At 42.9% G+C, this 15,192-nt stretch overlaps 1 protein-coding gene across 12 annotated transcripts in view; it reads right to left on the bottom strand.

Moving 5' to 3' along the window:
* Positions 1-547: 547 nt before the first annotated feature.
* Positions 548-15,192, bottom strand: part of ERG (ETS transcription factor ERG) — a 368,978-nt gene continuing 354,333 nt past the window's right edge. For 9 of the 12 annotated variants that reach the window (XM_029603434.1, XM_029603439.1, XM_029603440.1 and 6 more), the window contains one exon: positions 548-2,518. In XM_029603434.1, coding sequence (XP_029459294.1) covers positions 1,998-2,518 — 521 coding nt within the window. In that variant the 3' untranslated portion in view covers positions 548-1,997. The remainder of the gene's footprint in view (positions 2,519-15,192) is intronic. The other 3 variants (XM_029603441.1, XM_029603436.1, XM_029603442.1) reach the window with 1 other exon arrangement.

Raw genomic sequence — 15,192 nt, 5'->3', positions numbered from 1 at the left:
ATTCTGCTCCTCTCTCTGCCAGTTATTACCATGGGGTGATCGTTCCCTTTTTTTTATTTATTTTTTATGGAATTTTTCATTCCCTGTGTGCCATTTATTGCAGCCCCGTCCCGCCTCTGTTTTACAAAAAAAATATATATATACCTATATCTTTTCTCCGGAGGACCCTCCTGAGCTGCTTGCCCTGTATGTATTACAGCAGCGCCCAAAAGGAGATTTTCTAATGACGATCAGCGCAGCGGCACTCTTTTATGGGCTTTGACGCCCCACCTCAAACTGGTGGGCATGATAAACAAAACAAAACAAAAAACCAAACGTAACTGAATTCAGAAAAGCTTCAGACGCCCAAGAAGTGAAATTAAAAGAAAAGTGGAACCCTGATGCTTTGGGAGTGGATATTCATAGCGAGTTGACCGGCTATCTCTCGAGGTTAGCTAGCCAGCCCCAACATTTAAAAATCCACTTGACCTGAGTGGCTACCTTTTCTAGCAGCCTAGTGACATTTTGTGGCTGGAAAACACACACCATTCAGACCATGCCATGTAGGTTGGAGTTGCCATGCTAGGCCAAGCTTATTTTATTAGATAAAATCTGCATTCTAAGTACTAATAGTTCATATTGTAAACATTAAGCATACAGAGTTAAAATTCAAGGCCACGGTTTGTTTTTTTTTGGATTGCCCCTCTTTCTTTTTTTTTTTTTTTTTGTGTCTTTGGTTGGCCGAGATCAACTCGTAGTGTATAAATGCATAAGTTACATAATTATATAAAAATGGAAACCCCCCTCCCCCAAAAAAAATAACATTGACTTGTATACTTCATTCTGACAAACGCACAGCGTTCGTGACTCATAAAAAGAAGAACTGGCATCCGCTTAATAAAACATTACCTAAGAAATGATTTCAGACTATGGCACGCGGAGGGTGGGGAGGGCAAGGGGACGTCCCTTCCCGTGAACCCGGAGAAAACAACGACCTTCCCCCTCCCACCCCCGCACTACAGAAGATGAGGTCCCGCACATTCCTTTCAAACATCAGATAATTCCAGTTGTACATTTTTTTTTTTTTTTAGAGATGTATTCTATTCAGTTTCCCTTTCTCTGCTTTCCTGATTGTCACTCGAGTCCTTCTCTAATACTTGGAATAGCAGTGCACTGCAGAACAGTGGTCGAATTGGTTCCTCAACGTTATTTCACTGCTACCAAGGAAGGTCTTCAAGTCTCTTTGTGCACCCCAACCAACCGCCCTCCCCCTGCCTCCCCCCACCCCAAAATAATTCCCCCCTTTTGCATTTTCATTATCTTCTCCTGCCTCCTCCTCCTTGTGTCAGATTCAGGCCCTCGGCCCTTTAGTCGTTCGCGCACCCTTCATCACGTTCTCGGTTCCACCGCATGGCTCATGGTTCCTGGAATACTGTTGAGAAATACGGTTGGTCTTCACAGTTTGACAGAGCTGATATACCTCTCCACGACATGGAATGTATTTCGAGTTCCACTGCAGAATCCACTTTAGCTTCAACTCGACACCACTCGAAAAGTCTGCTCAAAAGCTTTCTTGTGATATGTTTTCATTTTTAAGTACAGGTGCTTTCTTTTTCGGGTAATCATTATCTATACTTGTTGGGTCATTTACTGTATTATCCTTATGCTGCTGTAGTATAATCCTACTTTGTAGCTATGGGATGTCAAACTTTACACAAAAGCTTATTAAAATTTTAAGAAGACTTCTACCTTCGGATCTTGTCTTGCTTTTAGCTACAACAGTTCATAATTTCTCAGTTGGTCCAAACACTTATGATCAATTAACATTAGATTTTTAGCATATTTAACTTTGGTAGTAATACTTTCTCTTTCAATCACTACTTTATGAAGCATTTATTTGGCATCTTCTTCCCCTGACGACTTTTCCTGTAAGGCACTTAGAATTCATGTTCTCCAATTAAGGTTCATCACCATTCGCTGAGGACCATATTCTACATAGAAATGTCTCTTTCTTCTGTTTAGTAATAGGTGCCAAGGTGAGAAGGCATATGGCTGGCTGGGAGCCTGGTATTGGGGTAAATACCTCCAGTAGGTGAATTCCAGTATGGAGTTGGGGCCCCAAAGAAGCTGGAAGATGTTACTGGTAAAGCAGGAGGATGAGGAGCCACAAAGTTCATCTTCTGAGGATGTGCATGGTAGGAGCTCACGTAGGGAAGATCTGATGGGTACTTGTACATGGAAGACTCTGGAGGGTGAGGCTGGAGGGCCTGAGCAATTCCATGGAAGTCAAACTTGTAGGCATAACGTTTGCCATGGACTTTGGTCATGATATTTTTGTCATAGTAATAACGGAGGGCACGACTGAGCTTGTCATAGTTCATATTGGGTTTGCTTTTCCGTTCTCCCCAGCGCCGGGCCACCTCATCAGGGTCGGTCATCTTGAACTCTCCGTTGGTGCCTTCCCAGGTGATGCAGTTGGAATTTGAGCTATCAGAGAGGAGCTCCAGCAGGAACTGCCACAGCTGGATCTGCCCACTGCCTACAGGAGGAGAAAAAAAAAATGAAAAGTTGAGGAACGGGAATCCTTGCCAGGTTCTCCAAAGAGCCAACAAATCTCAAACTTTCCCAAACACAGAATTTCCATTGTAAAGAAAACCTGATGTTCTAACTGGTTCATATTCACGGTGCTCTCACCAGTGATCTCACACATTCGCACACACACATACAGAGGCATGCTACACGGAGCAATCATACATAGGTGACACTGTTCCCACAATAGTAGGGGTAGGCAACCAATCCATTCAGGTTTTCAGGACATCCCTGATCGGTGCTTTATTTTCTGGAAAATAAAGGTGCTGGTACTAGTGCGTCTTCAAAAAAAAAAAAAAAAGCCCTGCCCCTAATATGCATGGGATAGATTGCATACAGTTGAAGTCATGCGCACGCAATACTTCTCATGCATATTGATTAGGAATAACCTGAAAACCTAGGCAGTCCACAGGGACTGGAGGTTGCCGTCCCCTGTCTCAGGAGTTCCTGGGAAATTCTAGCTTTCTACCTATAGGCCTTCAGCAGCAACTGAAAAACAAGTATATTAAGTAAGACAGCAGGACCGCTTCATGCATTGCATTTTTTTATACTGATACAAGCTATTTTCTTTTTGTCTTTCCCCCTCTTTTTCTCAGTTCTTGGAAACACTTGTACAGGGGATACAAGGTTCCCCTCCCAGGTTACTAGGGAAGCCTCTGGCTGCACTCTGTGCTGGCTGGAATCACTCTTCCTGTTCTCTGGGTCTCCATTCCCACAACACGCCAAATCCTCCCTCTCACCCGCCCAACAAAGGCCTCCCACATGTTTAGTGGAGCTCAGAACACAAAGGACATAGATTCATTTTAGCAGAAAAGCAAAAAGCTATGTTCTTTGTAAATAACTTGATTGTGAATGAGTGCAGTAGAATACTACTTAACATTTCTGTAGTGCTACACAACATACTCAATGCAGAATAAACTGGAAAGTCCTCCGTGGCATCAAAAAACTAAGCAGGTTCTTTATTACTATGCAGCAAGGTTCTCCTGAACGTTGCTGCTAACAGCACCAGGCTAGGGTCCGGCCTAAATAGCAGGATGAACGTCAAATAGTGGTGTCTGAACAGCAGCTAAAACAGGCAAAACTGTGGGAAGCAGATGATCAGTAATGCACTACTTACACTGCAGTTCTGCAGAAAATGCATATTCCCGCAGTATTAGGCCTATCCCGCGATTTGAGTAGGTCCCTCAGTATTGGTGATTTCTCCAGAATCAGAGCCACGAGATGCGCTAGGAGGGTCTTTCCATAACTAGCAGCAAAGTCTATGAGGCGTTTCATGTATAAATGCATCTCCAGGGTGCACCTCCCCAAAGAAAAGAGAACATCACATTCAACTAGAAAAATTATCGTCTGAAGATGCCAACGGATTGGTGAGACCATTTGGATTGTAAGCCCTCTGGGGACAGGGAAATACCTACAGTACCTGAATGTAGATAAAGCCCGCCCTGGGTTCTGGCCTTTGCTTTCACTGGGCAGCACCGCAATTTTGAACCAGTAAAATGGCATCAGCTGGGGCTGGTCGCAACATGAAAAAAACGTAATTTATCTGGATCAGGCAGCATTTCTGAAAACTGCCCTCTGAAGCAGGCATGGGCTAAAACCGGGCATTCTTGAGGGCATGTTCAGGTCAGGGGAGGGAAGCCACGTTCATACCTGACATTTTCAAAAACATGCATGCTATTTTACCCATTTCTCGGCTGCCACTGGAAATAGCAAGTGGCGAGTATGTGGGTCGCTTTTAGCACCTGTACTTTGCGCCTGCTAATTCTCAAAGGGAATACACGTGGTTCCCCGTTGCAAACTGATTGCATTGCAATATACATAGGATAAAAGTGTCCCATGTACATTGCAAAAAAACAAAACAAAAAACTATTGAAAATTGTCCCTATAAGGTATGGCTAGCTAGCTCCAATCCTTTGAGGCCACCACCAGGTCAGGTTTTCATTCTCTCAACAGTAAGCAGGTCTGGGATATATTTGCATTGTTAGGTTTAAGAACCAGGTTCATTTACAGATTTTGGTAATTCTGAAAATCAGACCCATTATTAAGCTCCCCTCTTCCATAATGCACATGAGAACATCTCTAGGGGACGATTGCTCACACTCACTCTCCAGGTACAAGAGTTTATATTGTCAATGGCTTTAACATTCCCTTGCAAAATTCGGAGTTTAAATTCTTTAATCGAGCGCTCGGATCTAATCTTGTCTGAAAACATGTGTGAATGTGTTGAGGGACAGGACGCCAGCTGTATCAGAAACATGATGTGCCCCGGACTAAAAAATAATGACAAAACTTAATGCTAATTTAGCAGAGTGTAGCAGATTCTTTTTGCTAAATCTAGGTGTAGAAGTGGTTTCCTTCTACCAAACTTCTAGGTTCAATAAACAACATCTCTTCTCAAAGTATGGTACCCAAACTTGTCATTGTGGTCTGGAGTGACACATGGCAGGAGCTGGCATATCTGTTTATGCAAACTCTTCTTAATGAGTTTCTGCTGCTCGCTGATTTATATCAGCGTTTGCTGCACACGCACACATCTGTGGTATGTGGCAAGCCGTGCGGTTTTAGTGCGCTCTCATAGTAGAGATTATAATGGGAGGGCCATGAACATGCTGGGGCGAGGCAGGAATGTTCAATTCCACCCTCCAGCATGTGTTTCAGTATAAACACATGCTTTCCATACACAGTATATACACACACCGACAAGAAAATAAACAACTGATTGCAATTTCTGGTTAATGAAAAAGCCCATTCCACAGCTCTGCAAATATACATAGCTTTTCTCAAGGGCTACTCTCGTGATTTGTTTAAAGTAAAACAGTCACACCAAAAGAAGCCCCTCTGACTGGGAGAAGATTGTTCCCTCTTATGTACATGTCCGCTGAGCCCTTTGCCCCACAGGTTTAACAGCGGAATGAAGGGAAAAGCAAACTTCCCCAAACCTTCTACAGTCCAGTCCTCATTTCATGACTCTGCATATCTCATGAAGCTCAGGTACCTCTGGGGGTACTTCGTAGACCACCCCAGGTGCCTCAGTTTCTCATGTCTCTCTGTAATCCGTGAGGCTAGAGTTTTGTATGTCTCTCCGATCACAGCCTTAAATAGGGCAAGACAGAGCAGCAGGTGCTACAGAAGACTCCCGTGTGCCCCCACTTTTAAAGAGAAGGGGTAGGGGACAGTTGCTTAGGGCTTCCTTCTCATCCGATTTTCTTGTACAGGGTTGCTTTGTGGCCCAATAGCCAAGGTTCGTGCAGCTTTGTCCAATTAAATAGTGCCCCCCCCCCCTCACCCATTAACTCACTTTTGGACTTTAAATCTTATCCTTTGTTCTCTTATTTCTAGCAGACTGTTTAGAATAGCAGAGAAATGTATTAAGCTAGCTTTAAATGTTAATCAGCCCAAGGGTCGACCTGGGGTCCCTAGAGCTCACACCTACCCGGCTCCTCTGGCTGTCTCTTATATCAGCTTTCAAGAAAATTCATGCCTGGCAGCTTTACTCATGTCAAGTGGCCCCTTCCTCAGTCATTCCCACCTATGACCTATCCAATTTATTTTTTTTCCCCCCACTCATGGCCCACTTTTGAATCCAAAGCCTCTTATTTGGTTTTTTGCCTATGTGACTTGTCTGTCTGCCGTGAGTAAATTGTAAATTTCAAGGAGCAGGGACTGACTCTTATGCACTGCACACATCTGGTCAGCGCAGTACAAATGATTATTAATAATAATAATAATGACATAAACATTCCAGTCCACGTTCCATCAGTTTTAAATAAAACCCCATCATGATTGAACAGAGCTTCCTTTACACTTTAAAAACTGATTTGAAGCTGAGTTCCCCAAAAAAGATAAAAATGAACCCTATACTATGGTCTCTGTTCTGTGAAATGTGAGTCATGGGGGCATAAGACAGAAGGGCCCAGAAGGACGTATGACCGTGTCCAGGCGGCATCTAACTGTAAGCAAATGTCATCGTTTCTTCCTCACACCAGGTCCTGAAATCTCAGCTTCTCTCCCAGATGACCAGCCCAAACAAAAGCAGACTAAACAATTATACCCAAATTCGCATATTCTTGGTGCCATATTGTTGTTTTTGCAATCATACCTGTACTCTTAGATTGATTTGTACCTGTTTTGGCTCCTGATTGTTTTGCTGTCTTTGCTGCCATTCCTGTACTCCCCTAACCCTACTACTAGCGGTACGCTATTGTGCAACAATGCCTCCTTTTATCGGACATTGTGCCGTGACATATCAAACAGAAAGCCACCCATATAGTCCCCTTTTATCCACTCAACAAACTACACACCACAAAACCCCTCACAAAAACAGAAGACTCATCCCTATACACACCACCACTCGCACTCAAGCTATCAGCCTATCTCTCATTTCCATTATCCTTTTTAACGCACAATCTCTTCAAAAGAAAACCCATCTTCTACAAGACATTCTCTCTGATTCTAATCCTGAAATATGCGCTATCACTGAAACCTGGTTCAAACAACATGACACTCCCCTTATCAACCAATTACCCGTAGATATCTATGATATTTTCTCAATCCTGAGGAAGAAGAAGAGAGGAGGCGGCTTACTCCTAGCTGTAAAAAAAGACCTCCAACTCTTGTCCCATAAATGTGACATCCCTCATCAATACGAAATTGGCTTCTTCAAATCAAAAGCATTCCAACTGTGTCTTATCTGTACCCCCCCTGGTCTACTAGAGAAAGATTCATCACCACTTATTGAATTCTTTGCAAACTCACTATCACCTGACCTACCCACTATCCTCCTAGGAGATTTTAATTTACACGTGGATACAACACCACAATCACCTGCCTGTGAAGCTTTCCTGTCTTCACTTGAAGCTATGGGCTTCCAACAGATAGTAAACTCCCCCACACACAAAGCTGGCCACACCCTTGACCTGATTTTTATCAACTCCCCCATCAGCGTGAACAGTCCTCCTTTATGTACGGCAGTACCATGGTCTGATCACTCCTTGATCAAGACCAAACTATCACTTCCCCAAAGCTCCTTGTCCACGCCCCGTCAGCCCATATCTTTCAAATTTCGCAAATCCTGTGATGTAGAGACCATCACGCTAGCATGCTCGGACATAGACAAACAAATTGACCTATCATCCCCAGATAATGCATTCTCCTCCTGGGTTAACCTTACACTCAGCATTGCCAATGAACATTGCCCCCTAATAACAAAAACTATCAACCCCAACCGAAAAAATAGGAAACCATGGTACACGCCTTTCCTCAGAAATCTCAAAATCCAACTCAGAGCTTCGGAAAGGTCATGGCGCAAACACCAATCCCCCGCAACCAAAACTCTCTACTATCAACGCATGCATGAATATAGAAATTCCATCCTACATTCTAAACGGGAATACTACGCCAAAAAAATAAATGGTCTGCAATTCAACCCCAAGGCTCTTTTCACTATGGTCGCTGACCTGACTGCTCCCATACACACGCAACAACTAGCTAACTCCTCGACAAATCGTTGCAACGAATTAGCTCAATTTTTTAAAAACAAGGTATCATCCATCACGGCACAGTTCTCGCACAACAACCTCAACATCTGTCTTCCCAATATCAACTTTCCAGTCTCCCTTTCCTCGTTTGAGTCCTCATCTTCCCTAGAAGTAGAGAACATACTTAAGAAAATGAAACCATCAACACATCCCTCTGAAACTATTCCCTCTAAACTCCTACTATCTATACACAATGTAATCGCCAAACCCATTTCAAATATTCTCAACTGTTCCCTAGAGCATGGCTTTGTCCCAAATTTTCTGAAACAAGCTATAGTTAAACCGCTACTCAAAAAATCCAACCTTGATCCCTCCACCCTTACTAATTACAGACCGGTGTCCAACCTACCCCTCCTAGCTAAAGTTCTTGAGAAGCTGGTGAACTCACGCCTGTCCGATCACCTTGAACAGAACAACATCCTCCCTCCTACCCAATATGGTTTTAGGAAGCATTTAAGTACTGAAACATTGCTCCTTTCCCTGCACGATACCCTTATCAAAGGAACCGACTCCGGATCCTCCTACCTTATTGCATTACTTGACATCTCGGCTGCGTTTGACACAGTCAATCACGATGTCCTACTCAACATACTCAGAAATATTGGGATCACTGGCAAGGCCATTGACTGGATTCAATCTTATCTCCAAAATCGCACTTTCACTGTCACAATGGACAACAATGAATCTGATCCCATCAGTCTTCCCCAAGGTGTACCCCAAGGTTCCTCACTCTCATCCACGCTATTTAATATATACATGCTTCCCCTTACCACTCTTCTCACTAACCTGCACATCAAGCATTTTATTTATGCTGACGATGTGCAAATCATCTTCCCTTTCTCTGACACCATCCAAACTGCTTTACACAGCTGGGAATCCTGTCTTTCCTCTATCAACCAACTCCTAAAGGACATGCACCTAGCTCTTAATTCCAACAAGACTGAGCTATTAATCATATCTAATAGGCAACCGATCCCAGACATCCCTCCTGCTTACTCAGCTACAAACTTCCCATCGCACACTCGCAACTTAGGAGTTATTATTGATAATCACCTCTCATTTAAACCATTCATCAAATCCATCATAAAAGACTGCTATTTTAAACTCCAAACAATAAAGAAACTCAGACCACTACTACACTTCAATGATTTCCGTACAGTCCTCCAAGCTATTATTTTATCGAAGATTGACTATTGTAATGCGCTCTTACTTGGCATTCCTGCAACACACACTAAGCCACTTCAACTCCTACAAAATGCCACCGCTCGGATATTGTCAAACACAAAGAAAAGAGATCACATCACCCCCACACTTATTGAACTACACTGGCTCCCTATACAGTCACGAATTCTTTATAAAACACTCTCGATCATACATAAGAGTCTAGTAAATTCCAACCTCAACTGGCTTAACCCCCCCCTCTTACCTCGTACCTCCAAGAGACCTACATGCCCAGCTCTTCAAGGAACACTCCGTGCCCAATCTATTAAATCTTTTAAACTCTCCTCCACTATTAACAGAGCCTTTTCTCTTGCCGGCCCCACCATATGGAACTCACTGCCCCATGATATCCGCATAGAGACCTATACCCCCACTTTCAAAAAGAAACTTAAAACATGGCTCTTTCAGCAAGCCTACTCCATCTCACCCCCTATTACATAAAACCCCCCTATTGAATGTTATACTGATATCTTGGTATGCACGCCTTTACGTCTGATGATTTTGTACTTTGCACTTTCATGTATATAGTTATAGTTATATTCCATAGCATCTACCCAATGATGCCTGTTATATGTAAGGGCTCCTCCCAAAAATTTATTTATATGTTGCCTAGTTCATCATATTATATTATGTTATCTGTTATATGTTAAATGTACGGGCACTGCCCAATGGTTTTTTGTTCACTGTGAACCGATACGATGTGCGAACGGATATCGGTATAAAAGAAATGTTAAATAAATAAATAAATAAATAAATAAATAAATAAGGACCGGGAGCCCACTTGGGAATCCCCAGAAAGGGGCCAATGCAAGACTGCGCACAGTCGAGCGCACTCTTTAACCCATGGTTGGATGCGGGTTTCGGATACACGCCACAACCTCTTATTCTATAAGGGGATTAGCGTGTCCAAACCCCCCTCCCCCCCACCGGGATGCTAATAGCTCTCATCACATGCAAACACATGAGGTTAATAGCTATTCTCCCCAGATCAAAAAAAAAAAATGTGCGCCCGACGAGCACATTTTTACCCTCAGAAATTAATGCCTTCCTAGAGCAGGCGGTAATTTCTGAGCAGCCCAAACGGTGTGCAGAAAAGCAGAAAATACTGCTTTTCTGCACATCCTCAGTTTTAATATCGTGACGATATTAATTCAGAGGAACCAAAAGGACCAGAATGTTTTAAAAAAAAAAAAAAGTGTGCCGGAGGTTAGGTTAGGATAAGAGAAGCTCAGATAACAAGCGTCCATTTTCCTAATCCGCGGCTGTGCTCAGGTTAGGAAAACAAGACGCTCGTAAAACTGAGCGTCCATTTTCCTAAGCTGTCGACAGCCACCTCTCCTGGGCGCCCGCTGCCAAGGAGGCGCCAGGGGGCGCACATTTGTTCCCTAGCGCCTCCTTGGCAGTGCGATCCCTTATTTAAATATTCAGTCGCACGCCCAGGAGAGATGCACTCGGAGAGCGGGCGCTTTTCCACACAGATTTATTGCGTCAGCCCCAAAGAGTTCTGAAACGTACGAGACACAATGTCCTGTTTCAGCACAGGCTGGAGCATGCTGCTGTGGGCTGTGGCCTACATTACTCCCCCATGAGGAGGAATCAGTGTCTTCAGAGCACAAACTGCATACCCGGATAAATGCATACATTTATGTGGTTATGGCTCAGGAGAGGAACCCCTAGGATGGACGCCTTCCGAGGGCAGAAAGGGGATCCGGAAAAGCATTTAAGCAGTGAGCTTCTGGAAAAAAAAAGGCCAGGTCTCAGTCTCTCTAATGGTAATCAGAACTCCTTGGACCTTGGATGGCAAAGTCCAAAAACTTCCCAAAGTGCAACAAACTGCTTCTCTCAAAAGACGTCTTTTCCCCAGGCATGTGCTCCTCTTCAACTGAGTGTGGGGCTAGGAATGCACTCACACTCTCTTTCCCTCAGGCAGGGTGGTTCCCTGCGTGGGGGCTCCAACAACAGCATCAAGAAAAATGTATTTTCCAAAAAATGAATCTCCACAAAACCTCCTTTCCCTTTTCTTTTCCAGGCCAGGGAGGACTTAGCAAGGAACCGCAGCCAAAAACACTCCTAACGCCTGCTCAGCTCCAACACCCTCTGCTTTCTGCAGGTGCTCAGCTACAATATATAGGGCCAAGCTGACAAATCCCAGCCTTGGGAGAAGGAAACATTTAGGGATGGTCTAAAAAAACAGCAGGTCCCAAGTGCTGGTAGAAAGTAGGGAAAAACTTACTAGTAAGGGATTGGTGTATCCCTTAAACACACAAGCTCTCTCTCACATTCTCTACACACACAAGCTCTGACTCTAACATGTTCTACCATACTCACACACACGCAAGCTCTGACTCTAACATGTTCTACCATACTCACACACACGCAAGCTCTGACTCTAACATGTTCTACCATACTCACACAACGCAAGCTCTGACTCTAACATGCTCTACCATACACACACACACAAGTTCTCACTCTAATATGTTCTACCCTACACACACACACACACACACACACACATAAGCTCTCACTCTAACATGGTCTACCATACACACACACACACAAGCTCTGACTAACATGCTCTACCATACACACACCACACACACACACACACAAAAGTTCTCACTCTAATATGTTTTCCCATACACACACAAGCTCTGACTCTAACATGCTCTACCATATACACACACAAGCTCTCACTCTAATATGTTCTACCATACATACACACAAACACACACACACACAAGCTCTCACTCTAACATGCTCTACCATACAAACACACAAGCTCTCACTTTAACATGCTCTACCATACACACACACACACACACAAGCTCTCACTCTAACATGCTCTATCATACACACACAAGCTCTCACTCTAACATGCTTTACCATACACACACACACTCAAGCTCTTAGTCTCACATGCTCTACCACAAACACAAGCTCTCACTTTCTCACACCCCCTCCAGGCTCCTATTCTCACACACACAGATGTACACCCAGGTTCCCATTGTTATACACACACAGACTCACAATTGTGGCTTATATTCTGTGAAGTATTGAGATCACAAGGACATGGGGAGGTCCATATTCAGAGACATTTAGCCAGATAGGTCAGAAGTTATCCAACTAAATTAATATTTGGGCACTTATCTAGCTAAAATTGAGCCACATAACTTAGGGGGTTTCAGGGAGGATGTATGTAGGCCAATAAATCAGATATTCAGAGTTAGCTAAGTTTGGTCAGGCCACAGAGCTGTCCTAAAGTTAGCCAGATAAAGTTATCTGGCTAACTAAGATAGCCAGCTATTTTCAGTAGGGTGGCTGCACAATTGAATATACCTCTAAATTTAGCCATATAAGTTTATCTGGTAAAGTTTGCTATTCAGACAGTGACTGCAAAAGCAAGAGAGAAGAAGTAAATGACTCCTAAAATTATTTTTTTATGTTTTAATTTGTATACTGAATTTTCCACATTGCACATCATCAATTAACAAAACACTTCTTGGATAATGTACAAAGAATTTCCGTCAATAGCTCAAGTGAAAGACATTAATTCTGCAACCTCCCCAGAGCTAAAACAAACAGTCCAAGACCATTTCTATACTTTGTTTTTCCCTTCCCTCCTCCCCCCTTATTAATTGGAACTCCTTCCCCTCCCCTTTATCCCCATTCCCTCCCCTCCACTTTACCTTCTACCAGCCGTACCTACCAATCAAATTTAGAACTCTTAAGAAAAATCATTGAGAATTTAACTTCTAACTCTGTGTAGTAGTTGCTGTACGTAAGGGAGCCAGATATCTAACATCTGTTTCTTTCTCTTAGGATGGGATCCTTGACATAACATTTGTTCCATAGTGAGTAGATAGTGAATTTTGGTTTCAAAAAAGTGAGCAATGGGACCAACAACTGCTTCCAGAAACACAATATGGCCAGCCTTGCCAGGAACATCACCTTCTGAATCCACATTCGTTGGGAAGGTGTACAGTCCATGTCGGACATAATGGCCCCGAATAAAGCTGCTAGTGCATCCAAAGTGACTGTTCGCGAAATAACATTTCTTACATAATTAAATACCTTCCCCCAAAATGCTCCAGATTCCCTGCCCACCAACACACTTTTCACAGACATCTTATGTTGCAATGTGTGCTAAATAGGCCTGCTCTGTGAAATAGACATCCGTGTCAAAAATTGAAATTGTGTTTCCCTCATTTGTGAATTACCAATATGTTTTGAGACCCCAGCTAAGCATGTCTTGTACTGTTTCATAGGACGAACAATTCCCAAGTCTTACATTTTTGACGTAGCTTTACCAGGTTCCAGTCAGGTTCTCTACGAACCAGTGATTTATGAAAAGAAGATAGAGTATTCCTCCCAGGATCTTCCATGTCAAACCATTCTTGTAACATTGTCCAGCCCTCCTTAGTAAAATTGGACGGGACCAAAGCTTTAACATAATGGTGTGTCTGCAATTATGAGAAATAGTCTTTATCCTCCAAATCAAAAACCTCACGTAACTCAATGAAAGATAATACCTTCCCTTCTTCATTCACCAATTGGGCTACCGCCAGTAGCCTATGAGCCTGCCAGAACCTAAACCTCCCCCTTTCCAATCCTGGAGCAAACTCCTTATTACCTACAAATGGCAAAAGAGGTGAACAGTCTCTATACAATTGTAAGTTACTTAAAAGCCACTTACAAGTCTTGTGGAGTGGACCAATTAAACAGTGACACTTCAAGGAGTCAGGTAATTAGTTATTAGCAAGATGTATTATATATGTTGTGGAAAGGGGAACTCCCAATCCTGCTTCAAAGCCTATGTCCGGATAATATGAAGTACCATGCAGCCAATCCACCACATGGCGCAGATTCACCGCTGTATTATAATGTTTAAGGTCTTGAACCCCTAAGCCACCTTTCCCCCAAGATATCTTTAGTTGTTTCAGCGCTAAGCGTGGCTTCCGACCTTCCACAAATATAACCTCATTGCCCTCCATATAATGTCAATATTTGTCAGATAAAGAGGAAGTAATCCAAACACATATAACCATCTGGGGAGAAGTACCATTTTAAACAAGAATATTCTCCCCATCAACAAAATATACAGTGGGGCCCATGCCTTCAGAGTCATTTTTATTGTCAAGAAGGCGCTATATATTAATCGTATATAGCCAATTCAAATCATTGGGTAGGTCAATCCATTATTATGATATGATATGATTATGATATGAAATTGCTGGCAAAGGTATGGCTGATAAATTAGCTTCCTTTCTAAACAATTTGGTGAGTCTGGAATAAGTGGTCTTCATGAAGGAGAGAGCACCTGTTATGAATGTGCGAAAAAGTTTGGCCACAATGGAGTATGCATCTCAGAATTAGCCAAGAACCATGTTGATCAGCTTTGATGCCGAAAAGGCATTTGACAGAGTGAGTTGGTTATTTCTTTTTGAATCTTTAAAGATGCGTGGATTTGAAGGCCCCTTTTTGCATTTTCTCCTTCTGCTCTATAGCAATCCAAAGGCTAAAGTTCTAGTGAATGGAATACAGACAGCTGAATTGGATCTTAAAAGAGGTACCAGTCAAGGGTGTCCTATGTCCCCATTATTGTTTGTTTTCATTTTGGATCTCCTAATATATCGCATAATAAACAATGCACACATTAAAGGTATCAGTATACATGAGAACCAATTCAAAATATCAGCCTTTGCTGATGATTTATTGTTACACATAGTGGAGCCAGAATTATGCCTGGCAGAGTTATTACACGAGTTTGACGAATATGGTCCTCTGGCATTTGGACAAGTCAGAGGCATTGGCAGTGGGAGTCTGGCCAATGCAACATTGACAAGCTCGAATCTGTTCTTTATCCTTT

The sequence above is a fragment of the Rhinatrema bivittatum genome, chromosome 5 (assembly GCF_901001135.1).
Source record: "Rhinatrema bivittatum chromosome 5, aRhiBiv1.1, whole genome shotgun sequence".
Classification (NCBI taxonomy): domain Eukaryota; kingdom Metazoa; phylum Chordata; class Amphibia; order Gymnophiona; family Rhinatrematidae; genus Rhinatrema; species Rhinatrema bivittatum.
Note: the sequence above shows the minus strand (reverse complement) of the source record. Positions and strands in the feature narration are given on the sequence as shown.